This window comes from Ictalurus furcatus, chromosome 18 (genome assembly GCF_023375685.1).
Source record: "Ictalurus furcatus strain D&B chromosome 18, Billie_1.0, whole genome shotgun sequence".
NCBI classification, from domain to species: Eukaryota; Metazoa; Chordata; class Actinopteri; order Siluriformes; family Ictaluridae; genus Ictalurus; species Ictalurus furcatus.
Window position 1 is genome coordinate 19,327,493 of NC_071272.1, and position 17,926 is coordinate 19,345,418.

At 39.2% G+C, this 17,926-nt stretch overlaps 1 protein-coding gene across 1 annotated transcript; it reads left to right on the top strand.

The window, feature by feature from the left end:
- The first annotated feature begins 1,071 nt into the window (after positions 1-1,071).
- exd1 (exonuclease 3'-5' domain containing 1) lies at positions 1,072-3,678 on the top strand. Its single transcript, XM_053649097.1, has one exon. It carries the CDS (start codon positions 1,525-1,527, stop codon positions 2,971-2,973), a length of 1,449 nt encoding a protein of 482 aa, XP_053505072.1. The 5' UTR covers positions 1,072-1,524; the 3' UTR covers positions 2,974-3,678.
- Positions 3,679-17,926: the final 14,248 nt, after the last annotated feature.

Below are 17,926 nucleotides of genomic sequence, written 5' to 3' on the forward strand. Positions count from 1 at the left end.
GACGACCTGGGCTGGTCTCGTCACACAAAGACAGTGGTGAAATCTGCTCGTTAGCAACTCTACTTCCTGTGGAGTCTCAGGAATTTTGGTCTCCCCCCAACCATCATCCTGACCAATTTCTACAAATGAAACAGAGTGAGCATTCTGACTGGGTGCATGACTGACTGGTTTGGCAGCTGCTCCCTCTGCGAACACAAGTCCCTCCAGGAGTCATGAGAGCAGCTGAACTCATTATTGCCAACAAACTCCCAGTCTTACAGTACATCTTCCGTACACAATGTCTGAGGAAGGCTCTCCCAGCACACAGACTGTTTAGCAGACTGACATCAGGCAGATGGTACTGCAGCATTCAATTCAGAACTAGCTGGTTGAAGAACAGTTTCTTCCTTCGGGCCATCATGATCCTAAAAAAACTGTAATCCAGTCATTACTCTTTTTTGGCACTCTTTCACTCATGCCTTCACCAACACCCACACCCTAATTCCAACATATTGGTCACCTCACTGACAGCTCACGGACACTCGTGGACAATCTCTTCACGTTTCTGTCACTTTTATGCATGTTGCGGTATTTCTAAGGAAATATAACCACTTTAAAAAGTCTTGCACAGTGAAATTCTGTCCTTTGCGTACCCCATCATGTTAGGAAGTTGCGGTCAGAGTGCAGGGTCAACCATGATACAGTGCCCCAGGAGCAGAGAGGGTTAAGGGCCTTGCTCAAGGGCCCAACAGTTGCAGCTTGGCAGTGCCAGGGCTTGAGCTCCCGTGCTTCTGAGCAGTAACCCAGTGCCTTAACTGCCAAGCCACCACTGCCCCATATACATCCACTTATAATGGAGGACACAAAGCTGGATTTTTTTAATTTAAGTTTTTAAATATATAATAATCTAATAATTTTAAATAAATTCTTTCTACATAAATGTAAAATAACAAAAAATAAATACCCCACATTTCATTGTATTTCTGAAAGTGTTGTCTCTTTATTTGGATTCACTCAAAGTAATTAAATCTAGGAAAGCCAATTTACTCCATACACTTATGTCAGTCTTGCCATTTAATTGGACCCCAATTAGAGGTTAAACTGGATTGTCTTGTTTGTTTCTCATATAATGTATTTATTTGTCCATTCAATCGTGCTGTGATTTTATTTTAGTCTCTCTCTTTATGTTTATGACCTGTATGCTTGTATTTATGATTTGCACCTTGCTTGCGTATTTTGTCTTTTACGTTTTTTTTTTTTTTTGGAAGTTGCCAAGTTGGTCGGATTTGTAATTTTGAAAATTAAACAAACAAACAAACAAACAACAACAAAAAAACTATTTAGAGCCACATGAACCACGTGACTGCGTTGCGGTTAGATCAAATCGTGTCGCAACTCTCTCTTTCTGACGGCGCTGCTCGTGACGAATTTACGTCACCTTTTACGACACACAAACAGCGGTGACTCAAACCACGAGATCACGAAGAAGTTATTTTTGTTTGTTTGTTTGTTTGTTTGTTTGTTTTAACATTATAGATATATAAAATGTTGTCTTTGGAGCACTATCAGTTTTTAGAGAGCTTTAAAAGGAAACGCATCCGACTCACAACAAAAGGCAGCACATTTGAGGGCGTTGTGCAGCGCATTAATTTGAACAAAACTATCATTTTAGAGGACGTGGTTGAAGTTCAGAGCAACAGCCGGTTTCTCGGAGCTAAACTCTTCTTCGGACAAGAAATCCTGAATATTGAGTTTACTTCCTCCTCTAACAGAGATCTCCTGGGTGATGAGGATCATGACAAGGTGGGTCAGCTGAGCCTGGCTGAGTATCAGCCCTACAGGAGCACGTTGTTAGGTGATGGAGATGGTGATGATGAGGAGGATGAGCAGTTTGTGAACTACATGGTTGTAGATGAGTTCCATGAGAAGTTTGGACCTGCACTGATGCACATCCGGAAGCAGCGGGTGATAGGGCTTGGGCTGGATGGAGTTGGCGCTTTCCAGAATGAGAGGCTCTGCTGGCTGCAGGTGGCGACTAAAAACAAGGTGTACCTCTTTGACATCCTGTTGCTCGGAGCTCGAGCTTTTAGAAATGGTTTGTCTAACATTCTGGGGAGCGAGAACATCCTGAAAGTCATGCACGATTGCCGGAGGATCTCTGGGTGTCTGATGGTGCAGTTTGGCGTGAAACTGACGAATGTGTTTGACACACAAGTTGCTGATGTCATGCACTTCTACGCAGAGACAGGGGGCTTCCTGCCCACACGGGTGAGCACGCTCCAGGAGGTCATCACCGGTCACTTAAAAATGCCGTTATACCGTCTGTCCTCTCTGAACATCAAGGATCAGCTCTGTAGGGAAGACAAAGAAGTCTGGTACATCCGTCCTTGCCCTGCGCCGCTCCTAAAAGTCATGGCTTTGTCTGTGATCCACCTGCAGCCGCTTCGTCTTATGCTTTTGGACGCCCTGATGTCTGACTACACCAGTCTGGTGGACACCTATCTAAAGACCGGTCAGGAAAACCCTTTACGCACATTGGACTTCGGCAAGACTGGCCTCGAGCTCCCTCAGGAGCTGCGTGAAATTGAGGTGATCAAATGTGATCGGCGGAAATGGGCTGTGGACCACTATAACATCACAGAGGATGGCCTTCTGGACCGCTACAACGTCAAACCGACTTCAGAGCCAGACTCGGAGATTCAGGAACAGCTGGAGATACTGGATTCCAGCCTGGATGCTGGAGAAAAGTGTCCCTGTCCTGCTGTAAAGTCAACACTAAGAGGAGGAAGTGTGCCGGATAAAGATGTCACTACTATGCCAAATATAGGGAGGGGGTTTGTACTTCCTGCCCCAGTAGTACCCTTCAGAGAAAGCGCGCTACTCCAGAAAAGCACTGCAGAGACAATGCCTGCCTCCATCATGGGGGGCGTAGCTCAAAATGGCGCCTGTTCGGTACCCGTCATGGGGAGAGGACTCTTTAACAGATCGTTGTAGCCCAAAATCACCCAGGAAAGAAAAAAAAAAAAACTATATAGAAGCCTTGGTGAACTTGCTGCTTGTTGTATGGGTATTTAAACATTTGTTTAAGCATGTTGCTTTTGACTGTGGTTAAAATTAAGGTCAGAAATAATTTAGTTTTGTTTCATTTTGTGACTCTGCCTTGTTACCTAAACTTTTTATTTGAGATAATAAGAACGTTGAAAGTTTGAATTTTCAAGCTGAAGTTTAATTTCTGACCGAGCTGCAGTACTATTGTTGTGTTCGTAGAGGGCAGTGTTGCTTACAGAATTAAAAAACAAAACCTGCTGAGTTTAATCTGTTTAGTTAACGAGTGGCTGATTAATAATTAGTGTTAAATGTTCCTTTAGCTCTCTGAGCGCATTAATAATTCAGCGGGAATGATGTAATGTTCTTGTTTTCATTACTGTACCTCATTACAATAAATGTTCAATGTCGTGTTTAATCATGTGCCGTTCAGTCAGCGTGGACAGGCCCAGCGGTCTGCAACTGTTAAACCTCACACTAACTGATGTTCTTTCTTTCACTAACACAGTGTGTGGCTGAAAAAGTCACTCCATAATGAAGTGATCCCTGAGGCGTAGCCCTGTCGGAGCGTACTGTCATTTTCACCCTTTACACAAGTGTGTATAAAAGAGTTTAATGAAGAGGCACTACAGCACTTTAATTAAAAAGACCTGAACTGAGGGCATCCATCCTTTACAGATATCTTCACAGCCCATTGTTCAGCTGAGTGATTAATCCGTTTGCGTTTATTCTTTTAAGCAAACGCTTTTATCCGAACTGCAGTCGGAGATGATAGACCTACTTGTACAATTCAGCACTGTTGAATCATGGATTCTCGTTCATTTTCTATAACATGAGCTCTGACAGTAGTGCAGCTGCAAATTACAGATTTTTATACGTTATCGTTTCTGTAGTAACAGCTCATCATGCCAGATAATCCACGTATACTAAGATGAATAATAATCCGATTAAAAAGATCTTATTTAACAAAGACAAACGTGTGGTTGTTGATATGGTGACATTTTATGTGAGGAAATATTTACTTAAATATTCCATAAAATTTTACTTCATATTTATGGAAGGAGTCTCCAGTGTAAGTGCTACGCAACAGTTAGAAGAAAAGCTGTAACCCACATGACTGGTTGATTAGATAACTGCATGAATGTTCAGGTGTTCCTAATAAAGTGGACAGTGAGTGTATATATTAATGATCTTTGATTTGAAATGAATAGGGAAGTAGTAAAAAGGGTGTAGGGGTTTTAATAAAATGTAATTGATTAACAGTATGAGTATTAAAGACTCTCATACGTGCTCCCTCTGACTTCATGTTTGAGTGAGACTGATCTGTTTACGTGATTAGATTTTGTTTGGAATAAGTCATTCAGATTATTATCGGATGCCAATGAAAGACATGTTGCATTTATTTCTTGTCATTTTATCCCCCTGTATACAGTACAGCCCCATTTTCATCATCATCACACTTCTTGTAAATTTAGCCTCTATTTAATGATGCTCTCTAAACTGAGGGCAACCAGCATGTCGATGGCAGATTAACTGTCTCTCCTCCACTGTAATGAATTTCCTGTCCATAGATGTCCTTCTTCTCCCATATACTCTCATTAGGAAGTTAGAAGCAGGAAATGACCTAACATCCCTCCCCCTGTTTGTTTACTCCTGCAAGAACTGTTGTTTTCAACCACAGCGTGATGCTGAGAGATTTCCATGGAGATGTTATCGTATTACCACATGTGTTTCTATCTGCAAACGTCTGAAACCTTAAACGTCTGAGAAATTCCCCACAATTGAGTCACTAACCTAAAGAAAAAGATAGCTTTGTCTTCGCCACGAATAAAGAGGCGGTGGTAATTTAAGCTTCCTGCCACTCTATGGTTTTTTTTCCCTCTATCTCTCTCTGTTCTTTAGCTCTACTCCTGTCTGAATTGCGGAGAAAGACAAAATAAAGGCAACTGCAGCAATTCCGTTCCCATTGGCCCTGCGGCAAATTGGCCCTTTATCAAAGGCAGGTCTCATCTATCAGCACACAGACGGGTATTGAAATTGGTCTGCAGCCCACAAATCAGGCCAATGGATCAGCTCTTATCTGGAGCAAGGCCGTCATCACTCAGGTGCTGTGAGAGAGCAGGAGGACGGACACAAGGCCTTTTTTCCACCGGTGATTGATGCGACCTTCTCTTGACCTCTTTGAAGGCCAAAGCATGACACTTTGCTTAGTTATAAGGAGCTATAAGGAACTTTTTTGTCCTGCTATATGTCCTCACAGTAGCTGTAAAGAGAAAATAAAAAAGACATTTCAAAGAGAACAATAGTGTCTTTTTTTCATAGATGTAAAAGAAAGGGTTTTTATGTAATCTGAAAACATTGCGTAATGACTCCATACCTTCTATTAATGATTGCACTTTTTTATTTTTTGCTAACAAACCCATCTATGTACAATACCAAGTGACAGCAGGGCTGGCCCAGGCTCTGTGGGTACCCTATATGAAATACAGTGAAATTCTTTTCCTTCACAAGGCATAAGTTGCCCCTGGAGCAGAGAGGGTTAAGGGCCTTGCTCAAGAGTACAACAGTGGGAGCTTGTCAGCGCCAGGGCTTGAACCCCTGACCTTCCGATCAGTACTCCCCTGCCCCTGTTGTCAATGGGAACGCTTCTCCATCAGCGTGCAGCTTCACAGAACAGATCAGACCACCTCAGGGAAGTTAACAGAGTCTTAATGGAGCTGTAAATTGTAACAGAAACACTTACTTTAACAGCTGCGATAGCTGAAACTTTGATATGGATAAAGCTGTGTGCACATACCTGAAATGATCCACACTCTAAAAACAAATGTATTGGCTCAACAAAAAAAAAATGAATGCAACAGTTTGCATCAATCTTTTTGAGTTATGATAACTTCTAATGAAATTAAGTTCAACCAACGAACTACGCTGAGTTAGAGAAATTACCTTTTACTCTACAATCAAATGTATTTTAAATGAACACTTGATTAGAGAAATAAATAAATATAAAATACTAGCTGAGGCCATCTTTATTTTTAAAAGCTAGTTCAGTGACTGTACATTATCAGTGAATCCACACTTTCTTTGTATTAAATGTCAACTTTCCGGTATAAACTCATATCTGTGTCTGAGCTGCCGTTTTGCCTGACATACAGGGGTGGAAAATAATGAACTACATGCTCTCTCCTTATAATAGTTGAGCACTTGCTTCACTGTAATGGTACTCTTTAAAAAATATCTAATAAATTCATATTACTTTTACTTGAGTAAACAACATGTGAAACCTCACACAGACAGTAACCTGGATCACAGAGCGCGCAGGATCAGACCCAGAGATCCTGGAAGTGTACGACAGCAACTCTACCAACTGCACCAGTTAAAAGACAGCATGTGCACATTTTCGATAATTCAATTTCGAGAACCAATCGAAAATAAAGCAGTTTCCTGCCAAAACTCTACACTTCAGGGGCCAAATGCTTAGTCAGCAGCAGCAATGTCTGTGACAGTGGAGACAGATGAGCATCCCAGCCCCAACTGATCAAATCTTCAGTTTTGAATGTTCTATGATAATCTGAAAATTATGCAATATCAGCATTTTACAGCTCAGAATCCAACCTGCAGAAACATGTAAAGGTAAGCCTTTAGCTAACTATGTAAGCTATACAAACTTGGCTGAACTTTTAAAGTTTTACAGTATAAAAGTGAATCTGCATGACATCTAAGATGTCCCTATCTATCTAAGATGTTTGGTAGTGAATACCTTTTGTATTAAAATATGTCTAGGTCTTGCTAGGAAACATTCAGGATAATGTGTAAGAGGCATCTTTGTTACATAGCTAACTGTTTACTTGGAAACATGTATGAATTAGCATAAGCTAGCTAGCTAGCTAGCTAATGACCCTAACAAGCTATTGAATTGGCATTGGCTAAGTTAGTTAGACAGCAAACGTTACCTTATACTGTGATAATGGATGTGGTGTTTGTTTACTTCAGCATAGCTCACTTAGGTAGTCCATATGACTGTTCAAACTGCATTCATCAAATGTAGAACATTTTTTTTATAGATATATTCATTGTAAACAAGTAACTTCTTAAATAATTACTTAAGCTATTTTTCTCCATTGATTTATTTACTTTTATTTTTTTTTTTTAATTTTCTTGATGAAGTGAATTATTAATACAGTAGCAGCACTTCTACTCATGTCAGTGTCTTTTGTACTCTTTCCACCACTGCTGACATGTAACATGGTTTTCGAGCTAGAGTTGGATATCACTTGTGTATTAAAGTTGGATTTTATATTAATTCACTCATGATCAGGCCCATGGTGGATCTGGAACACAAGGCAGGAATACACACCATAAACACACAACTGTCCATCAAAGAGCTCCACACCCAAAGACTCCATTATATCTTGTACAAGTACAGGATGTTCAAGGAATTCCTTTCGGTGCACTGTCTATTTGGGATTCCGTCAGGATTCATTTTTGAAGTCTGTAATAAAACATTTTCTCATCTCCTTCATAAGACCAGGCGTACAGGCCTACATCCGTCTATATATGAACCAGGATGTTTACTCACTCATGGTGGTATGTCCATATCACTGGATTATGAATTTATTTATAGCACACTATTCTCATGATGTTGTGGCATATGCTCATAAAAGTGAGGTGTTATACCAGCTGTAGCTGTCACGGTCAATTTCATCAATTTGTGGTGCTGTGCTCTTTCTTTTGATTAATCTCCCAGTAAAGATAGTACATAGATAAAGTGAGTTTTAGAAACTGTTCTTCCAGTGCATCCATCATTTCTTGATTGCCAAAAATATTTCTTAAGTAGGACACTCCAGACAGTACAAATCTGAGGATGTTTCTAGCCATATAGATCAGAAAAGAAACACAAGTTGGTGAACTTATATCACACCTGTATATGGAGCTTCCCTAAACCGTTGCCACAAACCCACAAATGTCTTTGTATTCTGTAGCATTACAATTTCTCTTCACTGGAATTAAGATGACCAAACAGGTTCCAGCATGACATTGCTCCTGTGGACAAAGACAAAGCTCCATAAAGACACGGTTTGCCAAAGACAATGTTGAAGAACTTGAGTGGCCTGCACAGAGCCCTGACCTCAACCCCACAGAATATCTTTGGGATGAACTGGAACACTGACTGCACTGTAGGCCTCCTCACCCCAACATCAGTTCCTGACCTCACTAATGCTCTTGCGGCTGAATGAGCACCACACAAAAATCCCCACAACCATGTTTCAAAATCTAGTGGAAAGCCTTCCAGAAGAATGGAGATTATTATAACAGCAATCTGGAACGAGATGTTCAACAAGCACATATGGTTGTGACGGGAAGGTCCACATATTTTTGTCCATATAGTTTAGATAAGCTGCTGTTTCTCGGTTTATTTTAAAGACTCTCTGTATGATTCTTCCCTTATATGGGAAGTAAATAGGTCAAGATGTAACTAAAATGATCAGACCACTGCTGAGTTTCCTGCAAAACAAAAGGCAGTTCAGGCTGGAGGTTTCTTACAGGAGGAGGAAGAAAACACATGACATAGCCATCAGGCTGGAAATAAATTGACAGAGTATTACCCTAGCTCACCTGTAAATCCAATACTGTCCAAATAGGGGTATATATTGAAATACAGGGTAGTACAATACAATATAACAATACATTTACATTATGTATATCTATCTATCTATCTATCTCTCTCTCTCTCTCTCTCTCTCTCTCTCTATATATATATATATGTATATGTGTGTGTGTGTATATATATATGTATATGTGTGTGTGTGTATATATATATATATATATATATATATATACATATATATATATATATCTTTTATCCATGTAAATCCACAGGTTATCCACAGGTCGAAATGTAAATTAGAAACTTGAAAAAAAGAGAGAGAAATGTTGCAGTCTATTGAACCACAGCTACATGCTTTCAGGTATTATGTTCCAGCGTGTGCCATAATTTTGCACAAACTAAAGTAACTCAGTTTGTACTCGCTACAAATGTTAGTATTTATACTAGAAAGTTAGGGGTTTTAAGCAATGTATGGGTTAACAAGTAAGTGTCCTTCGAAATACACCTAATCTCCTAATGAACAGAAGCAAATCATCTGGAAAAAATGGCTGGTAGCATTATTTATGTACCATTGGCTAGTTAGATTAAAGTTAACTAACGGCAGTTATTAGCACACTGATTAATTACAAGTTTAACATGAAATTGACATTAAAATTAATTTACCCCAAAGAATCTTGGGGAAAAAGTTAACAATTATTTAGAATGGTACTTTTATGAACTTGTAATATGAAGTCAGTGAGTAAGGAGAATGATGTGCTAACATGCAATCAGCTTTTATTCAATGATCACATGACCTCAAATCCTTCACATCACATCTCAACTACTTGGTTACATGTTAACTAAAAACTGATCATTTGTGACTCAGATGTGCAGTTTTTATGATGTCAAACTGGATGCTATAAGCTTCTATTACTTGTTAGCTACATAATGCTTGTAGCAGAGAAAAACTAAAGAAGCAAATTTAGACACCAGACACGTCTCAGCTGATCGACGATATATGTGATAAGAGTGAACTTTGGAGACATTTTTTATTTAAGGCTGAACTGCTACGTCAGTCCACTGTCAACTTTTTCCAAACTAAAGCTGTAAAGTGTAACAGGTCTCTCACTTGCCCTTGGCCCTGAACAGACCATCCAGACTTTTAATGGAAATTACGGGTGCAGGGGGGTCTGCCTGGCAATGGACAGAGACTCAAGCTCACTGATAAGAGGAGAGATTTATTAATGGAGACGTGGATGGAAATGCATCTATTTTCCCCTTTCAAGTTTCCTATCAGGGCTTTGCGCCTCCATTGTAGTTATCAGCTGGAGAGACAATAGTGGTCCATTAGGAACTATTTTACCTTGGAAAAAGAGCACAAGGATGAAGAAAGTGTCACAATTTTATTACAATATTTTGCAGTGTATCAGGGTAATTGCATCATGATGAACTGTAAGATATCCTCATTTCTATAGTTATCTCAACTACTATATTAACATTTTGGATACACTCTTGTGTAAAAAAAAAAGGGTTCTTTCTTTACGGGTTCATTGGATAAGTAAGAGGTTCTAATGAATGGTGTCTAAAAACCTTTTCTAACATGAAAACATCCTGTTATAGGTCACTACATAGAACCATTAAGGGTTCCCATAGAGGGACAATGAAGAGTCCTTAAAGTCCATGTGAAGTACACGTAACTTGACGTAATTGGCACTGAAACAGCAAGTCAAGGTGAGACATATCAAGTGGCTCCTCACACTTTTTAAATCGCCAATAGCGTTTAGCTTACCTCACAGCCCGGGCTAAGCCGTACTTGACTGTTACCATGGACACGAGCCCAAGCAATAAAGTGAATGAATTCAAGCCATTTCCTTCTTAACCAATTTACAGTTGGAAAGCTGAATAAAACACGCACGTTCGAACAGCCAAAGACACATTTTCAACATTTGCTTCCTGATATGATTTCTCTCGCTCAACAATGGCTCAACTTCGGTGATATTTATAATGTTGGGGGCGGGACACTTCCGATTCTAGAGGGCATTTGATTGGACATAAAATCTGATGAGAAGCTGAAGTGTAGAATAATTTCATCAAAATTGTTGATCCGTATTGGTGGTAGAGAGAGAAAGACTCTTTAAAATACATATATCTTCTAAATGAATTTTGTCATTGGTTTTGGGGCACACTGGCTTATAGATAACCATAAGGCGAACATATTCATACTAAAAGCCACAAAACTTCAATTTGGATTTCATGGGGACTTTAATGTTGATGCATTTTTTGCTTTTGTCTTGCTTACTGTATGTAAGTAATAAACCCTGTGTACTTATACTAAAACACAGAGTGATGTGGTGGGGGGATTATTTTCCTATAATAGCACATTCCCCAAGTTGGAAATGGTACACAAAGCTGTTACTCAAGTAAAAGTGAAAATGCTAACCTGTATAATAAGTAAAAACTAAAGTACACCTTCCAGTTCTTTATTCAAGTTAGAGTGAAAAAGTACAAAGCCCTAAAATCCACTTATAAGTACAAAAGTGAAAGTACAAGAAAGAGTCTCAATGCAAAAGATGTCTGCCTCTAATCACACACTCATTTTCATTAGGGATGTTAAATTAGTCGTCAAGAAACGTGGGCAAAATATTACTTCGTTACTTTCCACCTCTGATAATAAGTAATACCAGTTGGGGGGGGGGGGGGTAGGGTGAAGGTAATTACTTTGTGATAATAAGTCATTATTTTAAGATACAAAGTCAAAATTATGACAGACTTTTGAGAAAATGCCATTTAACTCTGGCAGAAAGAGAAAAAATATATAATCGTTTTTGTCTTTGACCTGGTAGAAAACGGGCTTCCACATGAAGAAAAATTTAGGAAAGAATCAAAGGAGAGTACTCAGCTAAACAAAACACAAAATGTCAAAGTCATCCTCAACTTCAAGACACAAAAATACATGTTTCCTTAATGTTGTCTTAAGGCAGAAGTATTAGGAATTGCAAGGGGGAGCAGGTGAGGGGTGTGATGGCAAATTGCAAAATATATAAAAGACTATATCAGACCTGACAGCCTTTAAGCATTTTGTGAAGGAGCATCACATTTTAATATCAGATTATGCTGCAAGGTACTCAAAAATATACCAAAAGAACGGGGCATAATTATGAGGTAACACATAGGCCAAATTCCTTTAGTCATTCATAACAATGGGTAAGACCAAGGAATATAGCTGTGATGTGTGACAAAAGGTTGTTGAGCTTCACAAAATGCGAAGTGGTTATAAGAAAATAGCACAAGCATTGAAAATACCCATTTCCACCATCAGGACAATAATTAAGAAGTTCCAGTCACGTGGAAATGTTATGAATCAATCTGGAACTGGACATGTGTCTATATCGTCTCAACGCACTGTGAAGAGGACGGTTCGAGCGGCCAAAAAATCTCCAAGGATCACAGCTGGAGACTTGCAGAAGTTAGTTGCATCTTGGGGTCAGAAAGTCTCCAAAACTACAATCCGAAGTCACCTACATCACCACAAGTTGTTTGGAAGGATTTCAAGAAAAAAGCCTCTACTCTCATCCAAAAACAAACTCAAGCATCTTCAGTTTGCCAGACACTACTGGAACTTCAAATGGGATCGGGTTCTATGGTCAGATGAAACCAAAATAGAGCTTTTTGGCAATAAACACCAGAGGTGGTTTTGGTGCACACAGAGAGGTAGCCATATGGAAAAGTACCTCATGCCCACAGTTAAATATGGTGTTGGCTCTTTAATGTTTTGGGGCTGTTTTTCTGCCAGAGGACCTGGACATTTTGTTAGGATACATGGCATCATGGACTCTATCAAATATCAACAGATATTAAATGAAAACCTGACTGCCTCTTAAAAGCTTAAAATGGGCCGTTGTTGGATCTTCCAGCAGGACAATGATCCAAAACATACATCAGAATCAACATAAATGGTTTACTGACCACAAAATCAAGGTCCTGCCATGGCCATCCCAGTCCCCTGACTTGAACCCCATAAAAAACCTGTGGGGAGAACTGAAGAGGAGAGTCCACCAGCATGGACCTCGAAATGTGAAGGATCTGGAGAGATTCTGTATATAGGAACGGTCTCAGATCCCTTGCCATGTATTCGCCAACCTCATCAGGCATTATAGGAGAAGACTCAGAGCTGTTATCTTGGCAAAGGGAGGTAGCACAAAGTATTGACTAAAAGGATGCCAATAATTGTTGCACACCTAAATTTAACAAAGATTTTTTTTTTGGATAAATCTGTGTTGTGTTTGCAATTGTTTGATATCCATGAGAGCAGAGTATTTCTGTGAATTTTTTAAACAAAAGATCAAATGGTTAAACAATAAAGACAATTTCTCACAGCCTTCTTTTCTCATATTTACCAAGGGTGCCAATATTAGCAGAGGGCACTGTAAGTGCCAAATCTAACACTGTACAAATAACCTTGATGCTAATTGTAATTGTCCAGTGATGTGCTCTCCAGCGTCTGTCAGTTTGAGCAGCAGGTCAACAGTGAAAATATCAGCCATCTGGAAACACTTCACTCTTTCCATGAGGGTCATTAGACAAGCGATTTGTAAAAGGACTATATTGAACATGTAAAGTGATGGCCTGTTTTTTTGTGTGTGTTCAAAAAAACAAAACAACATATACTGTAGTAGTTTGCTTTTGTGGGTGGGTGAGGGGCAACCCAGTCTGACAAAAAAACAAAACAACCCTTTGCATGCAACTTATCTGCAGCCCGTTCTTTCATTACGTTAATGAGTCTTTATTTATCATGTATGCATTACAGCACAGTGAAATTATTTTCTTTGCATACCCCAGGATGTCAGGAAGCTGGGATCAGAGTGCAGGGTCAGCCATGATACAGCATCCCCTGGAGCAGAGAGGGTTAAGGGCCTTCCTCAAGGGCCCAGCAGTGGCAGTTTGGCAGTGCTGGGGCTTGAACCCCCGACCTTCTGATCAGTAACCCAGAGCCTTAACCGCCAAGCCACCACTGCCCCACCACTATGTTGACTATCAGCATCCTGGCACAAACATATATTCACTTCAACGCTCTATATGAGACTTTCTTCATCAAAGTCATTTAACCAAGCCCACGTCTACACCTATGCTATTTGAATAAGATTGATGCGTACTAAATAATTGTAGCTCTTTTTTAAACATAGACTTACTAGACTAATGAAACTTCTCCTCTTCTCTGCAAACACAATCGGGCTTGCAAGTCACGTGTCAATGCGGTACAGGTTTATTTTTTTTTCAAAACACGGGTTAGTTTGTAGGCTGTAAATTCTTTAGGCTACTGTGAATACAGACAGGAATACGGATTCCGCTCAATATTTTAAAATAGGTCACATTTTTTATTTATTACATATTATTCATAGGGGCAATCATTTAAGTTTAGCTCTGTCACGCTTATTTCACATGATTAGTTATTTTCTGACATGGACAATTCTTCTTCACATGATCACATATTACTCAGATGATGCCACGTGTGCATTTTCCGTTACATGACATGTAATGATATGAAACGCTGATTAGTTTTGCACGTGATCACGTATCGTTCACATAATCACACGTGAAATGTATGTATATTTGTATTATCATGCATATTTTCTTCTGTAAGGGTAATATCAAAACACGAGCAGCCATGACAGTGAGTAAATAAAGCACCACTTCAGAGCACTGTTTCTTGTTCATTATTCGTTTATTATCCTTACAGATACGAACTCCAGAGTGAATGAAGTCAGTACAATTTAATTTACCGTTTATGGAAGATTAAAGATCTGTTTGTCTCTGTGCAGAGGTGAGAAACCGATGACTGAAAAGGGAAAAGCAAGAGCTGCTGATTTTTCTCCAGGCTGTAATGATGATTTTATTTGAGTGCTGTAATTGGGTCACATGCCACAACGGAGCTGGATTTGAGCGTCTGGTTCATGTTTGTGGTCAAGTTTAATGGTAAAACATTCCGTCTGCAAATCCACTTCGGCTGATTGTAGAGCCCTAAGTGATGAGACAGAATGATTGCTGAGTGCTGATTATTAAGGAAGCACTAACGACTGAGGATCTTTTTTTTTCCACTCAGGAATGGACTCTTAAAAATCCATGAAGCTTAAAAAAAGGCTTCACATTCACATTCACTTCAGTGTTGCAGAAACATATCCACATGAACCATCTTTTTGACATTTCTAACCACTCAGAGCTCTGATTATCGAAATACAGATTTAATTTTCATTTATAATAATCAGCTTTGAGTGAAAACCTTCACATGGACAATTTGTTGATCAGAAACACTGAACTAATAAAACATGCATGAATAAAGGCATGGACGTCTCGCCTCTCATTTTTCCGACTAGACGTGATATATAAAATTGATAAATGAGCTCAGGGATCCATTTTAAACTATGACCTAGTGTGTTCTGAACAGCACTGCCTTAAAAAGTAAGGATAAGTCATACTTTCTTTTATTATTTATAGTTACATTTAATGTTGTAGAACTTTAGAAGCAAGTTTGCTTAGCCCCTGTTATATCTTGTGTTATAGTAGCCATAAACAGTCGTTCTGGCATCAGCTTCTCTTTTTTTCTCTCTCTTGAAGTTAATAAGGTGTCCCGTGTTAGTTTTACCAGCAAAGCGGAACAATTGCATCACTGTGTGGGTAAAAAAACACAAAACTTACATGTATATGAGGACCTTAATAAGTCCATTATTCTGTGTGAATGAGCAACTTCCTGGTAGAAATGAACACAAATTATTGTCCGAAATGCTTTTGTTAGGGTGACCATACGTCCCCCTTTTCCCCAGACAATTACATTTACATTTGACATTTATTCACTTAGCAGACGCTTTTATCCAAAGCGACTTACAAATGAGAAAGATACAAGCAAAGCGATATATCAAGCAGAGAACAATACAAGTAGTGCTACCATACAAGATCCATTAATTGAATTCCAGAAGAAGCAAAGTGCAATTGAGGGACAGTGCAGAGCTCATAAATTCATACATTTAATTTTTTAAAGATAAGATATGATGCAACTAGTGATCCTCTGTAAGGCAAATTCAAGAAACTGTTGAATTTATTAGGAACTGTTATTACTTGATATGTGATATGGGTGTTATATGGCTATTTAACCATAATTCTATTATTTAGAATAATAGCTATGCATCAATTGTAATGAATCCTTATCCTTATGAAGCAAGAATATTAGTGGGAGTGCAGCTTTTCAGTTTCAGTGCTGCCACCTTTCTCTGCTCTCATGCAAAATCGCAATTTTTATTTATTTCTTCTTTGTGCAAATACTGTATCTCTTATCACAAGAGGACATATCCAGGTCTGTCCTACTGCTGACATTGGAGACTGCTTTCATAAATGATAAATAAACATCTCCTTACTGAAAACTTCACAATACTATAGAAATTATAACTATATGTTTTTCTTGGTTAAATAACAATATTTACTTTAGTATTACAGAAATGATAATGTTTTAAAACAAGCACACGTGGGATTTGCAGCTGCACTACTGTCAGAGCTGCAGTTATAGAAAATTAATCAACATCTTCTGACCAATAAGAATCCAGAATTCAATGGGATGTAATCTGATATCTAAAAAAGGTCAAATATCCATCCATCCATACTAGAGAAGGTTGTGGAAACCTGGAGCCTATCTTTGTGCCTGGGACGCAAAGCGGGGGACACCCTAGACAGCGTGCCAACCTATCTCAGGGCACAATCACTCACACATTCACACGCTACGGACAATTTAGAAATGCCAATCAGCCTATAACACATGTCTTTGTATTGGGGGAGGAAACCGGAGTACCCGGAGGAAACCCCCGAAGCACAGGGAAAACATGCAAACTCTGTGCACACAGGGCGGAGGCAGGGATGGAACCCCCACCCTGGAGGTAAACGTGCTAACCACTAAGCCACCGTGCCCCCCTAGGTAAAATATAAAAGAGGTCAAATATAAATTAAGAAAAATATCAATTATAAATCTTAAAATGGCTGTCTGTGGGCATAATACATCAACATAAACTTCATAAGGCCTTTTTAAAGTAAACACTTGATAGCATTAAACATGAAAGAGAAATAAAAATTGCATTGAATAAAGTTTTAGAAGGTCACCTTACATAAACAAAGCAGGGCTGAGCCTGAGGGGTTTTATGAGTAAACAGGTTTGGTAATGGGTTCTTAATCGGACGAGGCAATCTGGACCGATGGCACCAAGCGGTGCCTCTCTAGCAGTGAGCCAGAGGTGGCTGTGTGGAGGTTATTATTAGCGCTATCATTGATCAGACAGGGCGAGTGGCGTGGTGAAGTGGGATGATGGATTTCATGGCTCCAGCCCGGTCACGCCAGCTGTCAGGGCGTAAGCAGAGTGAGAGGAGGAGGAGGAAGAGGAAGGAGAGAGGTGATGAGGACAAATCAGGTATGAAGACACTCTTTGTGAGGAACAATTTCGAATTTTCCATCAACTTTCTCTCCTACTTGACACTTAATAGCTGTTCTCCAGGCTGTGTTTCAATTTCCACAAGAAGCCCAGTGAGGCCTTTGAAGTGCTTTCAGACAGCTTAAGTCAACCCTAAGAAACTTTATTTTTTCCTGATGCCTCTCAATCTTCTGGGAAAATGTAGAAAGATTAAATTGACACAGTGACTCTCTTGAGTTACTGTTAAGTGTTCTTCTTCAATCACTGTTTCATCCCCTGTCACCTTTAATGTCACCCTACATTTTATAAAATGTATTGTGACAAGTGTTTTACAACACATTTTATGAAATGTCACCCTACAAATGTGTAAAATTATTTCACAGAGGAGATGGTCAAAGCACACACACACACACACACACACACACACACACACACACACACACACACACACACACACACACAAAGTTGCATTCAAAAATATTAGTTAGTATGAACACATGACAGGACCATGTTATTACATCATTAGAACATGACAGCCAATCAGGTTCAATATGCAAATGCAGGTCTTGCAACTATGATTAACCGGGATAAGGAACATTTTTAACTGCATATTCAGAGTTTCTGGATTTTTCATGATTGTAAATGCATCTTTTGTGTAGAACCATCACATCAAACAATCAGAATATATAAAACATTTAGATTAACCAGTGAAAGGTGCAATGGTCAATATTTTTGTTTTCCGTATTACAAATAATGTTGAAATATTTTTTTGGAATGCTGTGGAACATAATTGCTCACATAATATGATCAGAGCAAGTGAGAAAATCTTCTTGGTTGTGTTTCTATATATTCCGCCAGTCATACTATAGACATCC